The sequence below is a fragment of the Schistocerca gregaria genome, chromosome 2, assembly GCF_023897955.1.
Source record: "Schistocerca gregaria isolate iqSchGreg1 chromosome 2, iqSchGreg1.2, whole genome shotgun sequence".
NCBI lineage: Eukaryota > Metazoa > Arthropoda > Insecta > Orthoptera > Acrididae > Schistocerca > Schistocerca gregaria.
Window position 1 is genome coordinate 654,832,111 of NC_064921.1, and position 19,413 is coordinate 654,851,523.

The 19,413-nt window shown below is 38.2% G+C and overlaps 1 protein-coding gene across 4 annotated transcripts in view; it reads right to left on the reverse strand.

Moving 5' to 3' along the window:
- The window catches only part of LOC126334689 (uncharacterized), a 405,460-nt gene that overhangs the window by 281,394 nt on the left and 104,653 nt on the right, over window positions 1-19,413 (reverse strand). For all 4 annotated transcript variants that reach the window (XM_049997175.1, XM_049997176.1, XM_049997173.1 and 1 more), the window contains exons 8-9: window positions 15,940-16,235; window positions 9,225-9,402 (exon numbers count right to left, since the gene is read on the reverse strand). In XM_049997175.1, coding sequence (XP_049853132.1) covers window positions 9,225-9,402; window positions 15,940-16,235 — 474 coding nt within the window. The remainder of the gene's footprint in view (window positions 1-9,224; window positions 9,403-15,939; window positions 16,236-19,413) is intronic.

The window sequence follows — 19,413 nt, forward strand, 5'->3', positions numbered from 1 at the left end:
GCAGTGTGATGCATATTGCTGAGTTCTTTGGCTACTGATTCACATCAGCAATAGTAGCAGCATTAGCTTCATGACTAGAGGGCAGGCGAGGTAGCAAGGAGATGGTTTTAAGGATGAGTGTGGTGCATGATAAGGAAAGAAGAGAGAAAAGGGAGTAGTGGATGAGTCAGTACACAAATGACATGCCTTAGTGGTGCCGCATGTGGACCCCTGGAGGGCACGTGTGAACCAGAGTTGAATGCAGCAGGGCCTGGCACAACGCTGTTTAGTGAGAACAGAAAAAGCCACTGCAGCTGGCGTCCTTAAAGTCCAGCAGTGCAGAGTGGGAACTACTACTCCTAGATAGATTTATGGTAACATTGTCAAGGATCATTCCTGAAGAATATGTCAGCTATTTTTTCGTAAAACTCTAATGCTCGTATCATTTTATGTCAGTGGTTGGACTTATGTGTAATGGGCTGTGTCATCAGCGTTTAAGGCTCCGATTAATGCACGTGTTGTTTCCATGTGCTGTGTCGATCTATGTTTGAGGTTCTCCTGTTAAAAGTTTAGCTTCACTAGTGATTTAAATTGAAAGACCCAAGCACCTGTCATTCCTCAGGAAAATTGTTAATCTGCTTAGTTTAGTGGTGGCTAGAGCCTTGAAGCTGTTTTAAAAAAAAATTTGGGTGGTATCTGTGGTGCAAAACTGTGCATGCCAATTGAAGACTGACTGTCGGAGAGATTGCAGAAGAATGTAACATTTCAGTTGGATCTGGATCATGTCATGAAATCCTGACACAGCATCTTGGAACACATCGTACTGCTGCCAAGTTTGTCCCACGACTCATGAGTGAAGACTAGAAAGGTCTTTGCCCTCCCAATCTGTTAAGAGATTTTGGGTCGCACAAATGAGAATGAGATGTTCCTCAACAGAATCATAATTGGTGATGAGACGAGGATCTATGGTTATGATGCTGAGGCCAAGGTTCAGTCTTCACAATGGATCAGGAAAGGTTCTCCAAGACCAAAAAAGGCTTGTCAGGTCAGGCAAAATGTCACAGCCATGCTGATAGTTTTCTTTGACTTTGAAGGATTAGTTCTTCATGAATTTGTGCCACAGGGACAAACTGTTAATCAATGGTACTATAGGACATATTGCGATGCCTGTGAGAAAATGTGAGAAGGAAACAGCCTGAAATGTGTCGAGACAATTTGTGGCTCTTGCGTCATGAAGAAGCACTTACACATGTATCCCTGTCGGTGTGCGACTATTGCACAAAAAACTGTGTGCTCCCTCATCCTCTGTACTCTCCAGACCTTGTCCCTGCAGAATTTTTTTTTTTTATTTCCGAAATTTAAAATCCCTTTGAAAGGATGAAGATTTGCAACGATAGACAAGATGATAGAAAATTCATAGATGACACTTTGTGCAATCCAGCAAGAGATGTACGAAGACTGCTCACGGAAGTGGAAAAGGCATTGAGAGCAATGTATCAGATGTTGAGGAGAGTATTTCAAAGGAGACCATTGACAATAAGTAAAAGATAAGCGAAGAAAAATTTTGTGGACATAGTTCCAGAATTTTTTGAACAGATCTCTTACATCAAATAACATGATGTGCAGCTAATTCAGCTGCAGAAGTACATCAAGTATGATAACATGCTCTAACATGCATTTTTAAGAGGTAAAGGGACATCATCCTTGAGAACTAGACATAGTGGGATAACCTGCCAACAAAGACAATGGAACTGACTTACCCCACAAGAATTACATTGAGAAAATAGCAGTATCTGCTAGAAAACAGTGAGTATTGAAAGACTGACATGCATTGTACCAAGAAAGTGGAGAGGAAAACCACGGTGCTTCCCAAAGATTCAGACTTACCAGATGAAGTGGTTAAGCAGCTACAAACAGGAACACCAATTCTGCAAAGACTTGAGCATCCTCATGTTCAAAATGCAGAGGTATCATTACATCACTGTAAGCAACATTGTAGCCCAAACATACTTCCTTGCTAAGTACCTGATCGACACACTTAGCCCAGGTTTGGAAATATCACATCATATTAGTAATTCTGGATTTTATGCAACACTTCAAAATGTTAGGTTAAAGACCTCTGACATTATTGCTAGCTTTGGTTTCATAATGTCCTCAGTAAGTTTCTTTACAGAAAGCCTTGGAACATCTTTGAAGCTTATTAAACAGAAATTCAACTTGGAGACCTCTAACATCTTTACAGACGGCTGAAAGTGACTTGTTCTTTCTGTTACACTGACAACATATTCATAATATGGCCACATGGAAGAGAGAAGCTGAGTGAAATCCATAATCTGAACATCAACTTTATCAGGGAACTTAAAGTCAATGGTGTGAGCCCCTTTCTGGATGTCCTGGCAAAACAGGGAGCGTATGGTACACTGAGCAACAAGCGTGTACCAGAAGAAGGTGCACATTGACTTGTACCTGTACGGTCCTACTGCCACTATGCAGCACAGAGGAAAAGCATGTAATGACACAAAATTGTTTTTATTGGATATTTGTAATATCCCGGACAAAGAAGTTTGCTCTCTCAAAAAAATCAATTATAACTGAGTGAGGTCTGCATAATGAAATGAAAATGAAAGCTATATTTCTTGTTTACTGTAACAAAAAAGATTAGATACTGTTTTTGTTTCTCGATTATGTTCCAGAGTTTTCAGAGCAATGAGATGCAGCAATGCAATGTGACAGTGTGTCTCACGAGTTTGTACAGCATGACCTGTTGCAGAGTTTCTAGCACTCCATCCAATACATCTTTCAGACCCACATGCTTCACAACAATGATTACATTTATTAAAATTTGAGAAAGGATTACTCTGCATAAAAAATATTGTTTTTTTATATTACTTCTGCTCAGGGCTTCAGTCTGATCAGACAAGTTAAAACTACCAATTAATGAAAAACGAGTATAGTTTTCATGAAAGATATCAAGTAATTTGAAATACATACAAATATTTTCTTCACAAAGACAAAAGAAATAGAAAATAAAAATAATTAACAATGGACAGAGGACTGCTGCAAGTAGTTTACACAACTGGATGAACATTTGGCAATCTTTGGTTTGGGAATAAGTGGGCATTATGGAGAATTTTTTTGAGATTAAGCAAGAGAAAAGCCAGTTGGTTGAACTGAGAGCAACTGAGCACTAATTGAAATAAGAATAAATAAATGATAATCTACATTTTGATGATCTGGTGTCTGAGTGCACACTAAGAAGCAAACAGTTTCTTAATCAATGGCAGTTTAGCAATAATGCAGGTGGGGTCAGATGTTTTTGTCCTCAGCAGTTGACATAAAGTGAGTTGCAGCTGCACAGCTGAATGATTACCTGTATCATTCTTCATAAGTGTAAAATTTGGAACACACCTGAAAAACACAGATGGCCCTTGCTTAATCACTTGTAATCTAGCTTTATTACTCATGGTAACTTGAGTATCAATGGCCATGTATACTGTTGGACGAGAATGCTAAATCTCCTCCCTATACCATGGCATTTCTCTTTGTCACACAATGCTGTTGCACATGCAGCTGCACGATGACTGACACCGTCTTTCCAGATTCATTACACACACAGCCTTGTCGCAGCCTTCAGCGTTAACTTCCAGCTGCATTAAAATCACTAACAGTATCTGTTATGTTGAAGGGAAGCCATATATGGATATCACCCATCGTGGTCTTGTTATATTTGTCTCAGATGAGTTGGCAATTGGCGATGAAGTGCTACTGAGCAGATTGCAAAATCTATATGCTCATTTTCATATTCGTCATTGCCAGGTTGATGGTCCGATCAACGCTGAGGCCTTGTCTGAGGAGTGCTCGCCTGATACTTTGGCTACATAGGTTGAAGACTTGGACCCAAATATGCCATATGATCATGTGATATGGACCTCAATTAAGGAAGATGAGCAAGGAATGACTCGTTCATTGTTGTGTGAGGCATCTCATGGGACAAATACCTACGACAGTAAGGCCAATGCATCGATTATTGATGGAGTTCCATCATAATTGTTTGGCAACTTTTAAATATGCATATGGGAACAATGAACATCAATTACTTAAAATACCAACAATTAATGCTACTGTCATAGTTGCAGCTGGACTTCTGCTAGTCATGAACAGGTCAACAAAAATATCGGGCTGTGATACTGCTGTTATAGCAACAGAGTAGGTGAGTGAACTGTTTTGATGCAATAATAAAACCACTAGCACTGACAACTGTAGAGCTGATGTGTGTGAAGTGTGTTGTGAGTAGAGGAATTTATTCACTGGGGTGATAATCTGTACTGTGAATGATAATGATGACAGTTACTACTGACAATAAGATGATTACTACATTGGTACAATTAATTCAGCAAATTAAATGAAAGGGTCAAGGAAATGGAAAATGTAATGGATGAAAAATTGAACAAAAGGATGTCAGGTTGAGACATTTAGTGCACAAATACATGGAAGGATGTTCCAGCTAGATAGTAGAGCAGACTAGAGGTATAAGAATGTCCGCAAATTATCAGGGACACTGAGAACATGGTAGCAAATGGATTAGAAATGGTAGAGGACTTAGAGCCAAAGATAGCTCAAAAGAAAGTTGGGATGGGTAGGCAACTAACAAGGTGAGTGATCAGGTAGATCACATTCAGCAGAAGACGAATGACATTGAGGGGAATGTTCCTAAGTGTATGAATGAGGTTGTTAAACTCAAAGAATATTTTTTATATAAATTGTGGTCACTCAAGGAAATGATGGAGGAACTAGATGCCAATGAGGAAAGACTACATAAGAAGAATTCAAGAATTTAATAGTAGGTTAAACACTAAAAGTCAGGTTGTCTGCACTTGGGACTAAACTGTCAGAAAAGGCGGAATCTTATAAGAGTTATTTACGGAGTATAAAATAGGACTAACAAAAAAGTATTCCATAGAAGTTACCAATGCTAACTACCGTGGGGAACTGGGATACAGAGTACAAGAGTGCCAACATACTATTAAGTGGAGGAAGAATGTTATTTTGAGAATAGGAGAAAGCTGTGCCATCACTTTATGGTCTTCAAAACTAGATTAGATGCACACCCAGTGGTATTTTTGAAAGCATTCAAGTGTTATTACCTGAAACATGGGTGGATAAACAACAAATAAGATTTGTGTTGAGATGCTTGTAATGAGAAGCAGGCCATTGGGCAATGTAACAGACGTGTAATTATTGGAACTAATAAGGAATTTGACTTAGCTTTTAAGAGTAAATACTGGTCAGATGAAGCTCAAAAGAAACTGACATTGGAATTGTTGAGCCCTACTTCTGATGGTACTTCTTGGAGAGGATAGAAGATTTTGTTGAATAGCATTCTAATAAAGCAGTGTTTAGGTGAACTGATAACATCAGATTATTTAGCAAAAATGTTAATTGCCATATCATCCTCACAAACAAGAAAAGTTAGTGTGGCACGATTGGACAAAAATTAAGTGATTTTTTTTTATTTTCTGGAACAAATGGATTTTCTAGTGAGAATGGGAAGGAGTAGTGCACCAATCATAGGAGGCTGGACCCTCACAGAAATGAGAACAACTTAAGAAAACACTGTAGGGAACCATGATGTGAATCAATGAAATGAGGAATGTTAATGGCAGATGGAAGAGTAGGAACCAGTCAAGTGGACAGAGTTTGGAAAACCAGAATGACAATAGGACAGCGATGGAGGAAAACTAGCATGCCTCACGTCTGGGATCCAACCATCAGAGGACTCAGAACCAGGGCTCACAACAGTTGATATGAGATAATATGACTTCAAAATTTCTAGCAAGGGAGGGCAGGCATATCTTCCAACGGAATAGAGGCAGAAAGAAAGATGAGATTCATAATAGTAAGATGATTGGAGAAATCGACATTAATGCCCCAAATAAAGAGATGGAAAAAAATCTGGGAAACTGGAATAGTATCTGGTGAATGGAAAACAGCACTGATTCACCTTCAATTCAAAAAGGGTAATAGAGCTGACATTAAGAATTATTGTGGCATTTCCATCATACCTCAAGCTTACAAAGTACTCTCCAAACAACTGTGGCTTATGCTGGTTGAGCAAATAGATCATCAACTTGGTGAATATGAAATGAATTCAGAAAAGAGAAATCATGGTTGAGCAGATTTTGAGCCTGAAAAGAGTTGTGGAAAATTACATATATCAGAATCTGATAGTGGTCTTTATTAACTTATGTTTTGGTCAACTGGAAGATATTGTATAGTGATAAAATCTGGAGTGGATGCTAAAACAGCGGAAACTGTCAACCAAAAATAAAATTCATAAGAGAACTCTCCAAAACAGTTTTAGTTAAAACTGGAGTTCAACAGCATGATGGACTTTCCAAATTTATCTTCAATTGTGTGTTAGATAAGTTCATTCAAGAATGGGAAAAAATTTGCCAGGGAACAGCTACTAACGAAGTTCAAACTGGAAAATCAAAGCATGGTGTTGGAGTCAACTGCCTTGCCTTTACCAGTGACCTTGCAATCCTGTCAAGAAAACACAGCAAACACCAGTGGAACAAATAAACGTGTTAATAGAACAGGCAAAAAAAAACTGGCCTCCAAATTACTTTCGATAAAACAAAGCACATAATCAATATCAGAGCAGCACCCTATCACCTAACAAAGGAGTATGTTAAAACAGAAAGAATTGACGGTTTCAAATACCTTGGTAAGACAGTTAAGATAAAAACTACTCAAAAGGATGTCAACAGCAGCAGGCAAGAGAAGATGGATCACTGCTTTTCATAGGATGCTTATCATATACAAGAAAAAGGCAATCTCATGAAAAGCTAAACTCCGGCATAACAACACAGTGATCAAATCCGAAAATCTGCATACGAGAGAATGGCTCAGAATGATGTGAAAGACAGAACTGCAAGAAGCTGTGAAGTTTCGGTGCAAGATTCTTCACAAAATAAAGTCCTACGATAACAGATGGGCAGTAAAGACTTCGAGAAAGAGCAGAGGTATGCAGGTATAATGAATGGCTGATGGAATCAATAATGAAAGGACAGCTGAAGTTTACTGGTGGCTTACAAAGAGTATGGTGGAGTTTAAAAAATGAAGACAAAGATTTTAAAAGGGAATCTGTTAAGAGTGTTAAGGAAATATAGCAACAAAGAATGTTGTTGTTGTGGTCTTCAGTCCTGAGACTGGTTTGATGCGTCTCTCCATGCTACTCTATCCTGTGCAAGCTGCTTCATCTAGCAGTAACTACTGCAGCCTACATCCTTCTGAATCTGCTTACTGTATTCATCTCTTGGTCTCCCTCTAAGATTTTTACCCTCAACGCTGCCCTCCAATACTAAATTGGTGATCCCTTGATGCCTCAGAACATGTCCTACCAACGAATCCCTTCTTCTGGTCAAGTTGTGCCACAAGCTCCTCTTCTCCCCAATCCTATTCAATACTTCCTCATTAGTTATGTGATGTACCCATGTAATCTTCAGCATACTTTTGTAGCACCACATTTCAAAAGCTTCTATTCTCTTCTTGTCCAAACTATTTATTGCCCATGTTTCACTTCCATACATGGTTACACTCCATACAAATACTATCAGAAACTACTTCCTGGAACTTAAATCTATACTTGATGTTAACAAATTTCTCTTCTTCAGAAACGCTTTCCTTGCCATTGCCTGTTTACATTTTATATCCTCTCTACTTCAACCATCATCAGGTAATTTGCTCCCCAAATAACAAAACTCCTTTACTACTTTAAGTGTCTCATTTCCTAATCTAATTCCCTCAGCATCACCCGACTTAATTCGACAACATTCCATTATCCTCGTTTTGCTTTTATTGATGTTCATCTTATATCCTCCTTTCAAGACACTGTCCATTCCGTTCGACTGCTCTTCCAAGTCCTTTGCTGCCTCTGACAGAATTACAATGTCATCGGCAAACCTCAAAGTTTTTATTTCTTCTCCATGGATTTTAATACCTACTCCAAATTTTTCTTTTTTTTTTTTTTTTCCTTTACTGCTTGCTCAATATACAGATTGAACAACATCGGGGAGAGGCTACAAGCCTGTCTCACTTCCTTCCCAACCACTGCCTCTCTTTTATGTCCCTCGACTCTTATAACTGCCATCTGCTTTCTATACAAATTATAAATAGCCTTTCTCTCCCTGTATTTTACCCCTGCCAGCTTTAGAATTTGAAAGAGAGTATTCCAGTCAACATTGTCAAAAGCTTTCTATAAGTCTACAAGTTTCATCTTCCTCTGTCCTGTTACCCCACCCTAATCCACATCTCTGTGTCACTTTCATCATGCACTGCACCCTACCAGCTCCAGTACCCGTGTATAACATGCCTAACCCTTGCAACTGCCACCCCTCCCTTCCCCCATTCCTAGCCAGCATCACTGCTGCCTCTCCAATCTTTTAGCCACCCACTTCGGACCCTCTAACTGCCTCCCACCTCACTTCCCCTAAATAATCGACCAAACATGTCTCCTGACCCTACCCACATCTACCTATCGAAATGGAGTCGCAACATTGTGAGTCCAGCAGCTCATTTTTGAGGCACGTGCGTGCATGGTCTCCTTTACTCCTAAATTATTTACATTCTGCCAGAACTTCCCTTATTATATTTATTACGACAGCTAATGGTTCCTGAGATAGCTCATTAAAATGAGCTATAGATATCAAGACATATAATAACACCTTCAATAAAGACAGTGGTCTGCAGCTGAGTACAATGAGGAACCTCGCCACTGCAAGGTTGAAAAGGGCATGGCACACACCGGATGAAAACAAAGAACACTGCCTTATACTGCAATGGTATGAGCTTCAGTGACATTGCAGGCATACCATACCATGGCTATATAAGGAGGAGGCCAGCAATCAACAGTAGTCAATTATATCTTAACCATGACTGAGGAGCACAGATGTGATGCGTCTGAAAGATCACTAAGATTTTTTTCAATAACAATCATATTTCTAAAAATCAAATAGTACTTTGTCTTGTATGTGCTAGATAAGACCATTCCTGCCAAACAGTAAAATATAAAAGTGAGAATACTGTGTATTAACATTATAGTGATGTCAAAAATAAATGTCGAGTATGTGACAGAATAAGGTATTAATGACCATGACACACAAAATGATAAATCAACATTTATATTATAAGAACCATAAAGCAGTTACTAAAGCAAATTAGTGACTCAAATATTTACAACTTACTCTAGAGAGTTTGTAGAGAGCAATGGCCTGAGGAAAGTCCTTTGCTGATAGCTTGAGATCTCCAGCCATTTCCAGTAGCTGTTGCAGATTGAGGCCAAAAATGAGTGCCAAACGTTCAGCTCGTTCTATTTCAGAATGTTCTAATATCAGTTCCATAAATATCTCAACAGGAGGATGGCTGCAGGAAGTGACAGTAATACAAGTTCTGTTATAAAATACAATATTTGGCAATGCATGTCAAAGTGACCACAAAAATAATTTAACGTAAATCAAAAGTTTCAACCAAGCAGAGCTGTAGAGACAAGTGCTGCTAAGTGGAAGTTGCTTTATTTTGTATGTTTCACACTGCTCATGTTAAGCCAATGACTAATAGAACAAGAAATAAAACTAGCATCTGCAAACAGTAACACTTTTCTTTTCACCACAAAGAATTCTGATGATCACACTGTCCACTTTGACAGAACACTGTTTTATTCATTTATTGGTCAGAAGATACAATGCTAAGATTACCCACACTAGTTTTTCCCACACATACAAAAATGTGTATGTGCCTCAATAATTGAAATTCCAGAGATTTCAGACACTCCCATAAATACATTAAAAGAGAGATTATAGCTAACATAAACTATTTCTGAAAATTACATAAGCAACAACTATTAATAGTTATCTGAAATAATTTATTTACGTAAAAAAAAAAAGCTGTAGGTGGAACAAGAAACTACAGCTTCAAAATAATGCTTTTTTTAAAAAAAATTATACTTCTCAGCATGAGTTTATCTGTTATAGATTGCTCAAGATTATCACAAATGCACTGACAAAGCTACATCTGAACTCTGTAAAACACTATTAAGCACATGCAAAGGCCAACTTCCACCGTGTAATAATTAAGGCTGTTGTCACTCCATTCACAGATGGAGCATTTGACAAATGATTCTTTTTATTTGTTACATGGTTTTGTGCATTTTGTTTATCTCAGCAGCAGTGATACACAGACATTCAAGAATATTTGTAGATTACTCCCTGAAAACTTGTTCTTCAAGTATGTTGGGATGTAATCCATTGATATAGTTCTTATGGAAGTGTGACAGAGATGCTCAAATAACATGAATGTGAATCTTTGGAAGAAAGTTGTCATGGATGGCTGTGGGTAACTTACAAGAATTGGAATTACAAAGATGACTATGTGATACTTCTGGTACCTCCATCATAAGTCTTGTACAGGGATCCCCATAATAAAGTAAGAGAGTTTAGGGTATGTTCACAGGTATACACAATCATTTCCCCTTGGTTCATACGTGAATGAAAGTGGACAGAAACTAGCTAATATTAGTTCAAACTACTTTCCACTCTGAATTGTATAATTGTTTGCTTAGTATAAAAGCAGATGGAGATGGTTTTCAGGTAACCAACAAAATGATATTGTTGTGAATCTTGCACAAATCTCAAACAGTTTCAATTAATTCTATATAAATGTAGTAAAATCTGATGTAGATTTGACAGCGTTTCAGGACAACATACTTGACAGACAACTATATATATCTTGAACATTTTCATTAAATCAATGAAAAAGACACAGAATACACACTATCATCCCTAAAAAAAAAAAATTCGGCTGGCTAGTGCAGAATATCATCCACTGTAATCTAGGCAGAATACTATATTATTTCACACCTCTTAACTATCATCATCAATAAATCCTTAGAAATTTGGTGTTTCCCTACTGTATCACAATAGGCTGAGAGAAAACCAATGTTCCAAAAAGGGTAGACAGAAGATACAGGAAATTACTGCCCTATTGCTCATTTCCCTATTTTCTTCAAAGTAATCAAAAAGATTGTGATACAAAAAATTAGAAAAGATGGTGACAAAAGAAAATCGAGAAGATGGTGGGGGGGGAAAATCAACCAAAAAGAGTGCCGGAAGGAAAAAAAGAAGATTGTGACAAAAGATTGAAATTATTCTTATGGAAAGGGCCATATACTGAAACTGTTACACTGTTGCTTGAGACTAACTTGTTTCGTATTAATTATTCTTATTATTCCAAGAAGATATATTGTGTGACTGAAGCTTGGTTCAACTTTACTTGGGCCTCAAAGAATCTTTTGTTTATAATAGTGATTTCTATCTTGGTCTTTGTATGCTAAATACAATGGTCTTAAAAATATTGAGCCCTATGCCTGCACAAACCCCAGACCAAACCCATTGTACCTAAATCTCACATTATATTTGCGTAATTGTGTTAAAATTGCATCTGACAATACCTCTATCATCATGAGGACTAAGACTTTCTGGTATAGCTTACTAAGAAAAAATATATGCATCACAATACCTAATAATACCCACAATAAAGATGGAAGCTTCCAGCTCAGCATAACATGTAACTAGGCCATTGAAATATTGAAGTAGGTGTGCCGGAGGTGGGATGAAAACATAGCACTGGACTAACTAAGCATAAGTGATTTGCAGTCAGTAACACAATTATACAAGAATGTGGACATCATGCACACAGCAGTCAGTCACTGCTTTCCAATGGCTGAGGAACACTCAGTCAAAAGCTCAAAAGTGTAAAACTGCAAGCTGCACCTGGAAGCCAGAGAAGATTTTATAAAGACTAGTGCAAAAATCAAACTTCATCACCTCACAATCCAAGCCTAATATTCAGTGTCAAAATCAAATTCAATCACACTACTCCAGTCAACCATCTCCTTTCATTTATTTGAAAATGCCACTTTAATATCCAGTCCCAACCTATGACCAACAGAGGAAACTCAAACCCTGCCTACAACATTTTTAATGCCAATTCCAAAGAGACTCGCATCCCCTTGCCTAAGGTATTTTCCTCCAGGCACTTCAGGAATACCTCAGTTCCAGTATACCTCCGTGAAAAACATCACCAAGACCCCAAACAGTTCTCAAGCTGAGTCCAGAGCTGTCCTCGACCTCTGCGTGGAAAGAAGCTCCACTACAGTGATATTTGGCCATGGGAGTATGTGGCAGAGGGTCTTTTGTCAGCTCTCAGACAACTCAACATATAAAACTGTTCCTAATGACCTCAGCCTTGCAGAAATTCCCAAAATCTCTAGACTACAAGGACTTACAACTACCTCCAGAGGACTCCTCACTCAAATCCTTGTTTTATTCACACACACGGACCATATTTCCTTATTTACTTGTAGTCCGTTATTCTAGCCTCCTCCGCTGCTTTCCTCTTGTTCTTAACTGCGCCACTCATTTCACTTCTCATTTTCTCTTCCTCTCAACCCAGTTTTACCTCATCTTATTCTGTTCTTCTCTCATCTCTGGATTGAAGCTGTCACAATCCTTATTTTTTATGTACTGTAATAACCTTCTATTGTCTACGACTTCTACCCTTTTATCTTTTTCTTCTCTTTTCCCAGCCTTAGACTGATCCCTCTCAATCTGGGATCTAAGTAATCTGTCCCTCCCTTTTAACCTTCCGATACCTATCCTTTTTTTCTCTCTCAGGGAACAAACTAATAGTCCTAAAAGCTATAAAGAGTTTACTCTATTTTGAAATGTCCACTGGAATTTCACCTACTGCAGGTATCTCTTGGACAGCACTTTCATCTCTATGTAATTTTACAACCTGAACAAATTAGCCTTTGCAATATGCATATCAGGAAGTGTCACCCATATGGACATAAAAAAAGAGATTATTTCAGAGTTATTTTGAGTCAGTTATTCCACTTGGTACAATTTTATGAAGAATGGCATCAAACATCACAATGTTATAAATACCATAGGAAAAAACTGTCAGAAATGTCTGCTGTTCCATAAAGAGACTCATGATTATTTAAAAATTTAAAACACTTGATACTGATATTTCCAACACAAATACACCACTTCTCACAGAAAAAGATTCAAAGATATAGAATGACATATTTATCTGTAGACTGCTGTTCTTCTTATTTTCGTCATGCAGTTGGCCAATAAAAAGAATACAGCCTACTTGGACCATGTTATCATTCTCAATGAACTACCTGTTATGAAATATTGGCATCTCCTCTACTTTTATATGCATCTTTCAGCAGTACTTGGAATTTTGCCACTTCAAACTGGCCAACCTCGTAATCAAACAATTAACTCAAATTATTTTAAAATTTTATGCTATAGGATAAATAAATTACATTTCAAGTAGTGACAAATGACAGTGCTATAGAAAAACTGAGAGAGATGCTTTTCTTTTCTACATGTTTTACAATGTTGGCAACCAGTTCGTACATATACAAAGCAAACCATTCACCTGGAGGTAGCTTCCAAATGTGGGTTGTGTATTACATGTTCACTCACTTATCCAAAAGTTACAAGAATTACCCAGTTATAAGGCTTTCGTTACAGGGAAAATTAACTAAAGTTCAAATCAAATAACACTCATCACACTTAACGCAGTAATCCCTACGTTCGATCCACTGATGGAAACAGTTTTTAACATCTTCCAGAGTTATAGTGATAGTACCTTCAGTAAGTTGCTTCACCTCTTTCATGTCATGAATACATTTTTATTTCAGGCTGATTTTCATTCTAGAGAACAGTAATAAGTGTCAATGGGCAACATCTGTTGCGGTAAAGGTGAGTGTGAAACTACTGTGTGATTGCTGTTGGCCATAAATTGTCTGACACTTTGTTCCATGTGAGCAATAATGCTGTTATGGTGTAGGATCTAGTCCTTTGATCAGCAAAATGAGGCCTATTTTTTCTGTAGTGTTTCATCCTTTAGTTTTGGTGCCTGAAAAAATGATGCTAGTAAACTGTAATACCTCTGTAAACAAAATCATTGTGAACCATCCTTTTTATGCAATAAAAAAGGAGCTGCCATCATGTGGGTTTTCTCTTTTCTTTTTTTCCAGTCATGATGCTGAGGTAGCTTCCACTGGCTCAACTCTTGCCCAGTTTCTGGATCATATGCATACACTTTCTGCTGCAGATTTCAAGAAACAAAACTTATTGGTAGCACATTGCTCTGTCATGTCCATGAGTGAAAAACCAACATCTACAAAAGTAAGCACCTAAATCTACATGGATACTCTGCAAATCACATTTAAGTGCCTGGCAGAGGGTTCATCGAACCACCTTCACAATTCTCTATTATTCCAATCTCATATAGCATGCGGAAAGAATGAACACCTGTATCTTTCCGTATGACCTCTGATTTCCCTTATTTTATCATGATCATGGTTCTGTCCTGTATAGGTCGGTGTCAACAAAATATTTTCGCATTTGGAGGAGAAAGTGGTGATTGAAATTTCGTGAGAAGATTCCGCCGCAACGAAAAACGCCTTTCTTTTAATGATTTCCAGCCCAAATCCCGTATCGTTTCTGTGACACTCTCTCCCATATTTTGAGATAATACAAAACGTGCTGCCTTTCTTTGAACTTTTCCGATGCACTTCGTCAGTCCTACCTGGTAAGAATCCCACACCGCACAGCAGTATTCTAAAAGAGGACGGGCAAGTGTAGTGTAGGCAGTCTCCTTAGTAGGTCTGTTACATTTTCTAACTGTCCTGCCAATAAAACGCAACCTTTGGTTAGCCTTCCCCCACAACATTTTCTGTGTGTTCTTTCCAATTTAAGTTGATCTTAATTTAATATCTAAGTATTTAGTTGGATTTACGGCTTTTATGGCACACTGACCTAACTGACACCATGGACAACAATTATTCACACAATTCAAAACAAAGACTGGTAGAGGAATCTGTGACTATCACCTCTCCACCTTTACACAACACAGTCTTATTAATTTTGGGTCCCCTAATTCTAGGAAAAGAACTAGAATAGCAAAATGTGAGTAAATAAGAATCTATTACTATTTTTGATTTCCTGTTTACCTGAGATATGGGTATGACACACAGGCATAAGAATAATTTTATACCACTACTGAAACCATCTCAACAAGAGAGGATAGGAAAATCCAGTGAACAGATTGATGCTGACCACGTAGAGGAAGCAATGAATGGCAGACAGGCACTTTAAAAGAACACTGTTCAATATTATTCAGTTTCTGGACAAAGTCGTGTCAGCAGAAGATACACACAGACTAATACATACACACCTCAGAAGCACACACACATACACATGGCCACTGTCATCTCTGGATATTGTGGCCCCACTCAGTGAGAGTGAGTGAGCAACAGTAATACACAGACATTCAAGAATATTTGTAGATTACTCCCTGAAAACTTGTTCTTCAAGTATGTTGGGATGTAATCCATTGATATAGTTCTTATGGAAGTGTGACAGAGATGCTCAAATAACATGAATGGGAAGGACCAGAAACAGTGTAGTCCACTAGTACATCCCGCTGCTCCTAAATATGACCATAATAATTAGGTATCTGACAAGTAAAACTGCAGCAAACAATGTATGTCTGTGAATTTTATGTATGCAAATATGTTATATACAGTAAAAATGCTCACTTGCTGTGTAGAAATTGCTGAGCAGCAGATGGGGACACAAATTAGAAGTTGAAAGCCACAACTTTACAACTGCTTTTTCAAGAGCACACGCACCCCCCCCCCCCCCCCCCCCACAACTTTACAACTGGTTCTTCAGAGCATGTTGACACACACACACACACACACACACACACACACACACACACACACACACACACACACACAGAGAGAGAGAGAGAGAGAGAGAGAGAGAGAGAGAGAGAGAGAGAAACCTAAAATGTTTTTATTTTGAAATAACATACCTCAATTTTACTTCATACAGCCCATGATTGGTAACAATAATAACGCTGTCAATAGATGGAGCATCAATTTTCAGGTCACTAACTTTTTGTGGTAATACAAATTGACCCCCTTGTTTGTCCACATCTTTTGCATACTTCCTATATCTGTCATCCTTCCTACTTTCACTCTGTTCTGTATCCCCTTGTCTGTTTGTTTCTTCTTTTCTTTGGTAGGATGCAGAGTGTTTAAACACACTTAAAATTCTTTCATCATCTTTAAACCCAAATGAATTTATCACCGAGTCAGGATTGTAATCCTGTAAAAAAAGAAAATATTGCCACTAAAGTACTGTAAATACATGTGAAAATTCCATTATTAAAGAGACATGAAGAACAATCAAAATGAACTGAGACCAAAGATATGGGGACATAAACAGGAGTGTACTGGCATTATTTGCGAAGATTTCAACACTGCATAAATGCAAAAAATTAGAGCTCATCATTAATGTTACACATGGATAAAATCAGAAGCACAGCTCTGAAGTCTACTACTGGACCACATTTTCTAAATTCCACAATGTTTTGTCAAGGTAGCTGCTTGATATTGTTTGCTGGTTGCTGCTGGCAAGTAGCAACTGCAATGGTCTTCTTGCAGAGTTTGCACATGAGTGAGATAGTTGCTTTCACACTAATGAAGGTAGCACGGCACACCTTGATTCCCAGTAACACCGAACCAAGTCCCTGTCAGCACACTCTCAAATACCTACCGTGGATAGACTTATCTTATTTTTGGCACTTAGTAAAGTGTTGCATGAAAACGGTTTCACAGGATGCCTGAGGCATTTTTAAAGGTTCCTATAACAAACAAAAGCTTCACATCATAATTGTTTATTATTATTATTATTAGCTTCCAGCAAATGATAAATACATGTACCTGCTACTCTTCGATGTTTCCACCATCACAGTTGCTTCCATACCACCACTCAGAAATAAATATATACACAGTCACCTAAAGTTTTCAAACAATTACATCACCTACTGCCCCATCTCTCTGCTAGTAATTAACTGCCAATAACAGCTAAGGCAGTTACTTTTTTAGTGGTGGCTTGTGATGTCTCTCTTATGGTATCATCCAAGCCATACATCAGAATTACACAGATTTCTTTTGAATCAAATATATTTTAGCCGATTTCAAATGATGCTGCAAGCCAATTTTATACAAGATTCAGTGAATCAAAATTGAATTTTGGGACCCTCAGAGATTACCAGTCCTTTCACGTACACATTATATTTATTATATGAGGGTAAATAAGGAAGTCTTTGCCCCCGTATTTTATTATACGAAACAAGGTATACACAGGCAATTACAAATATACATACTATTCTATGTACCTTATACTATTTTTCCATACAGTCCCCACATTGGTTCTGCACTAAATTTGAGCTACCCATGTGGCAGAATTTCTGATTGACTGTGGAACCAACGGCAAACTGCTGGCTTTGTTTCATTGTTGCACGTGAATTGCTATCCTGCCAGGATTCTGCTTCAGCAGAATAAAAAATGTGGAAATCACTAGGGGAGGGGTATGGAGTGTATGGTGTTTGGTCCAGACTCAACCAGTGAAATGACTGGAGCTTGTCACTATTTCTGATTGCACATGTGAACTCACATTGTCGTGGAAGATACTATATTGTCCTTATTGAGAATCCCTTGGCATTTTTTCCTGGTGATAGCCTATAGACATGACTGTGTGGAACAATAATTGTTGGCATTGATGGCTATATATAGTGGCATGAAATCTGGAAGGAGTGGTCCATGATGATCCCAGACGACTTTTAACATCACTTTCCCAACAGACGACACTGAACAGAATTTTTTGCCATAGGTGAATCCAGATGTTTCCACACCAAGCTCTGCTGCTTTGATTTCGTCATGAAATGAAATATCCACATTTCATCACCAGTAAAAATGCAGTCGTTGAACTGTCTCCCTCCTCAGAATACTATTGCAGATGAATCAGTGAAGCAATCATTCACCTGCCTTTCATCAAGTCACCAACTGCTTAGGCACCCACTGATGTGAAACCTTCTGGTACCCTAAGAACCTGTGTACAATGTCATAAATGCTTCATATGAAATGCCGAGCTCCGGGGAAATGTCCTTGAGATGCACACACTGATCTGCTTTTGTGATTGTATCCATGTGGGAAATGTCATCAGTCAGTGAGGAATGTGACCTCCCCAAAAGCTCATTGTTATGCAAGCTTTCACAGCCTTTTATGAATCCTCATCACCACCACCACTACCACCTCACAGTTGTTAAAGTGAGACACTTTTCCCCATACATGTCCATGATGTATCACTTGCTGAGATGTGATGAGCATCACTTGCTGAGGCCTTAAGGAGAAAAAGACAAGACTATAGGGACACAGTTGTGGCACAGATAGGTGAATGTGCCAGTTTACGTTCCAAGCAACTTGCTGTGCTTCGCATGAATATTTGAGTTCATGGCAGGTTATAGGTGGTGGTGTGTCAAGGTGTACTTTAATAGTTGTAGTAGACAGCAGTGGTGATGGAATAACATCGTGAAGTGTTATTAACCCACTGTGTATGGATTTGGCATGAAGAAAGCTCCAAAGTCAAACGCAGTAACCACATGGAGGGGAGATGGGGGGGAGGGGGGGGGGGGGGAGGGTGAAGAGATGGCATTGTGTGGTTTGCAAAAGTGAAATAAGGTGGATGCTAAACACCTTAAAGGCACTGTGACTGATGAGAAGTTATGCTATGTGGCTGAACAAAGATGAACTCAACTTCAGCATGATCTGGTTGAGCATCTGCAAGTTTGAAAAAACATGTCCATTGCCATTGCTTTAATTGTTTTAGTAGGGTTCACCCTCTTCCTAACAACACTGATTTTGAATAGTTTTGCGTGAATTTTATGTGTTATCCTGATCAGCCTATGTGCTGGCTGCACTTTAAAGTTGGGTATTACTATTATGTGTTCTGTTTAAAGCTGTTGTGTTATTTAGATTTTATTAAGCTATCTTAAGAAGTGCTGCACTTATTGAAACATATTCTAATTTAATTACTTCAATTTGCAATCACTGGCCCATTAGCTTAACAAATTAACTGTTCACAAATTGTTTTGCTGTTGACTGGCTACTGCTAGAATTTAATTCTCGCAAGAAAATTAACTGATGAGTAATTTTAGTGATGCCATTGCCTGATGCTGTTATTTATTTAAAGTTGGGTTTTAAAGTTTCTCTTACCCAGTGAAAATATTCTTTAATAATAATCGCAGTAATTGTATATTACAGTCTTGAGCTCGGGGCAGATTAATGGCTAAAAAAATAACTGTATTTGTTGTTATATGTACGCTTGTTTTTTGTTTTAGAAGGTACCTGTACCTAACTGTAACCAGGCTGTTCATGACACTACCAGTGGCCGTTGTTGGTGTAATAAGGGGTCAAGGAATGTGTTGCGCCCATTATGTTAA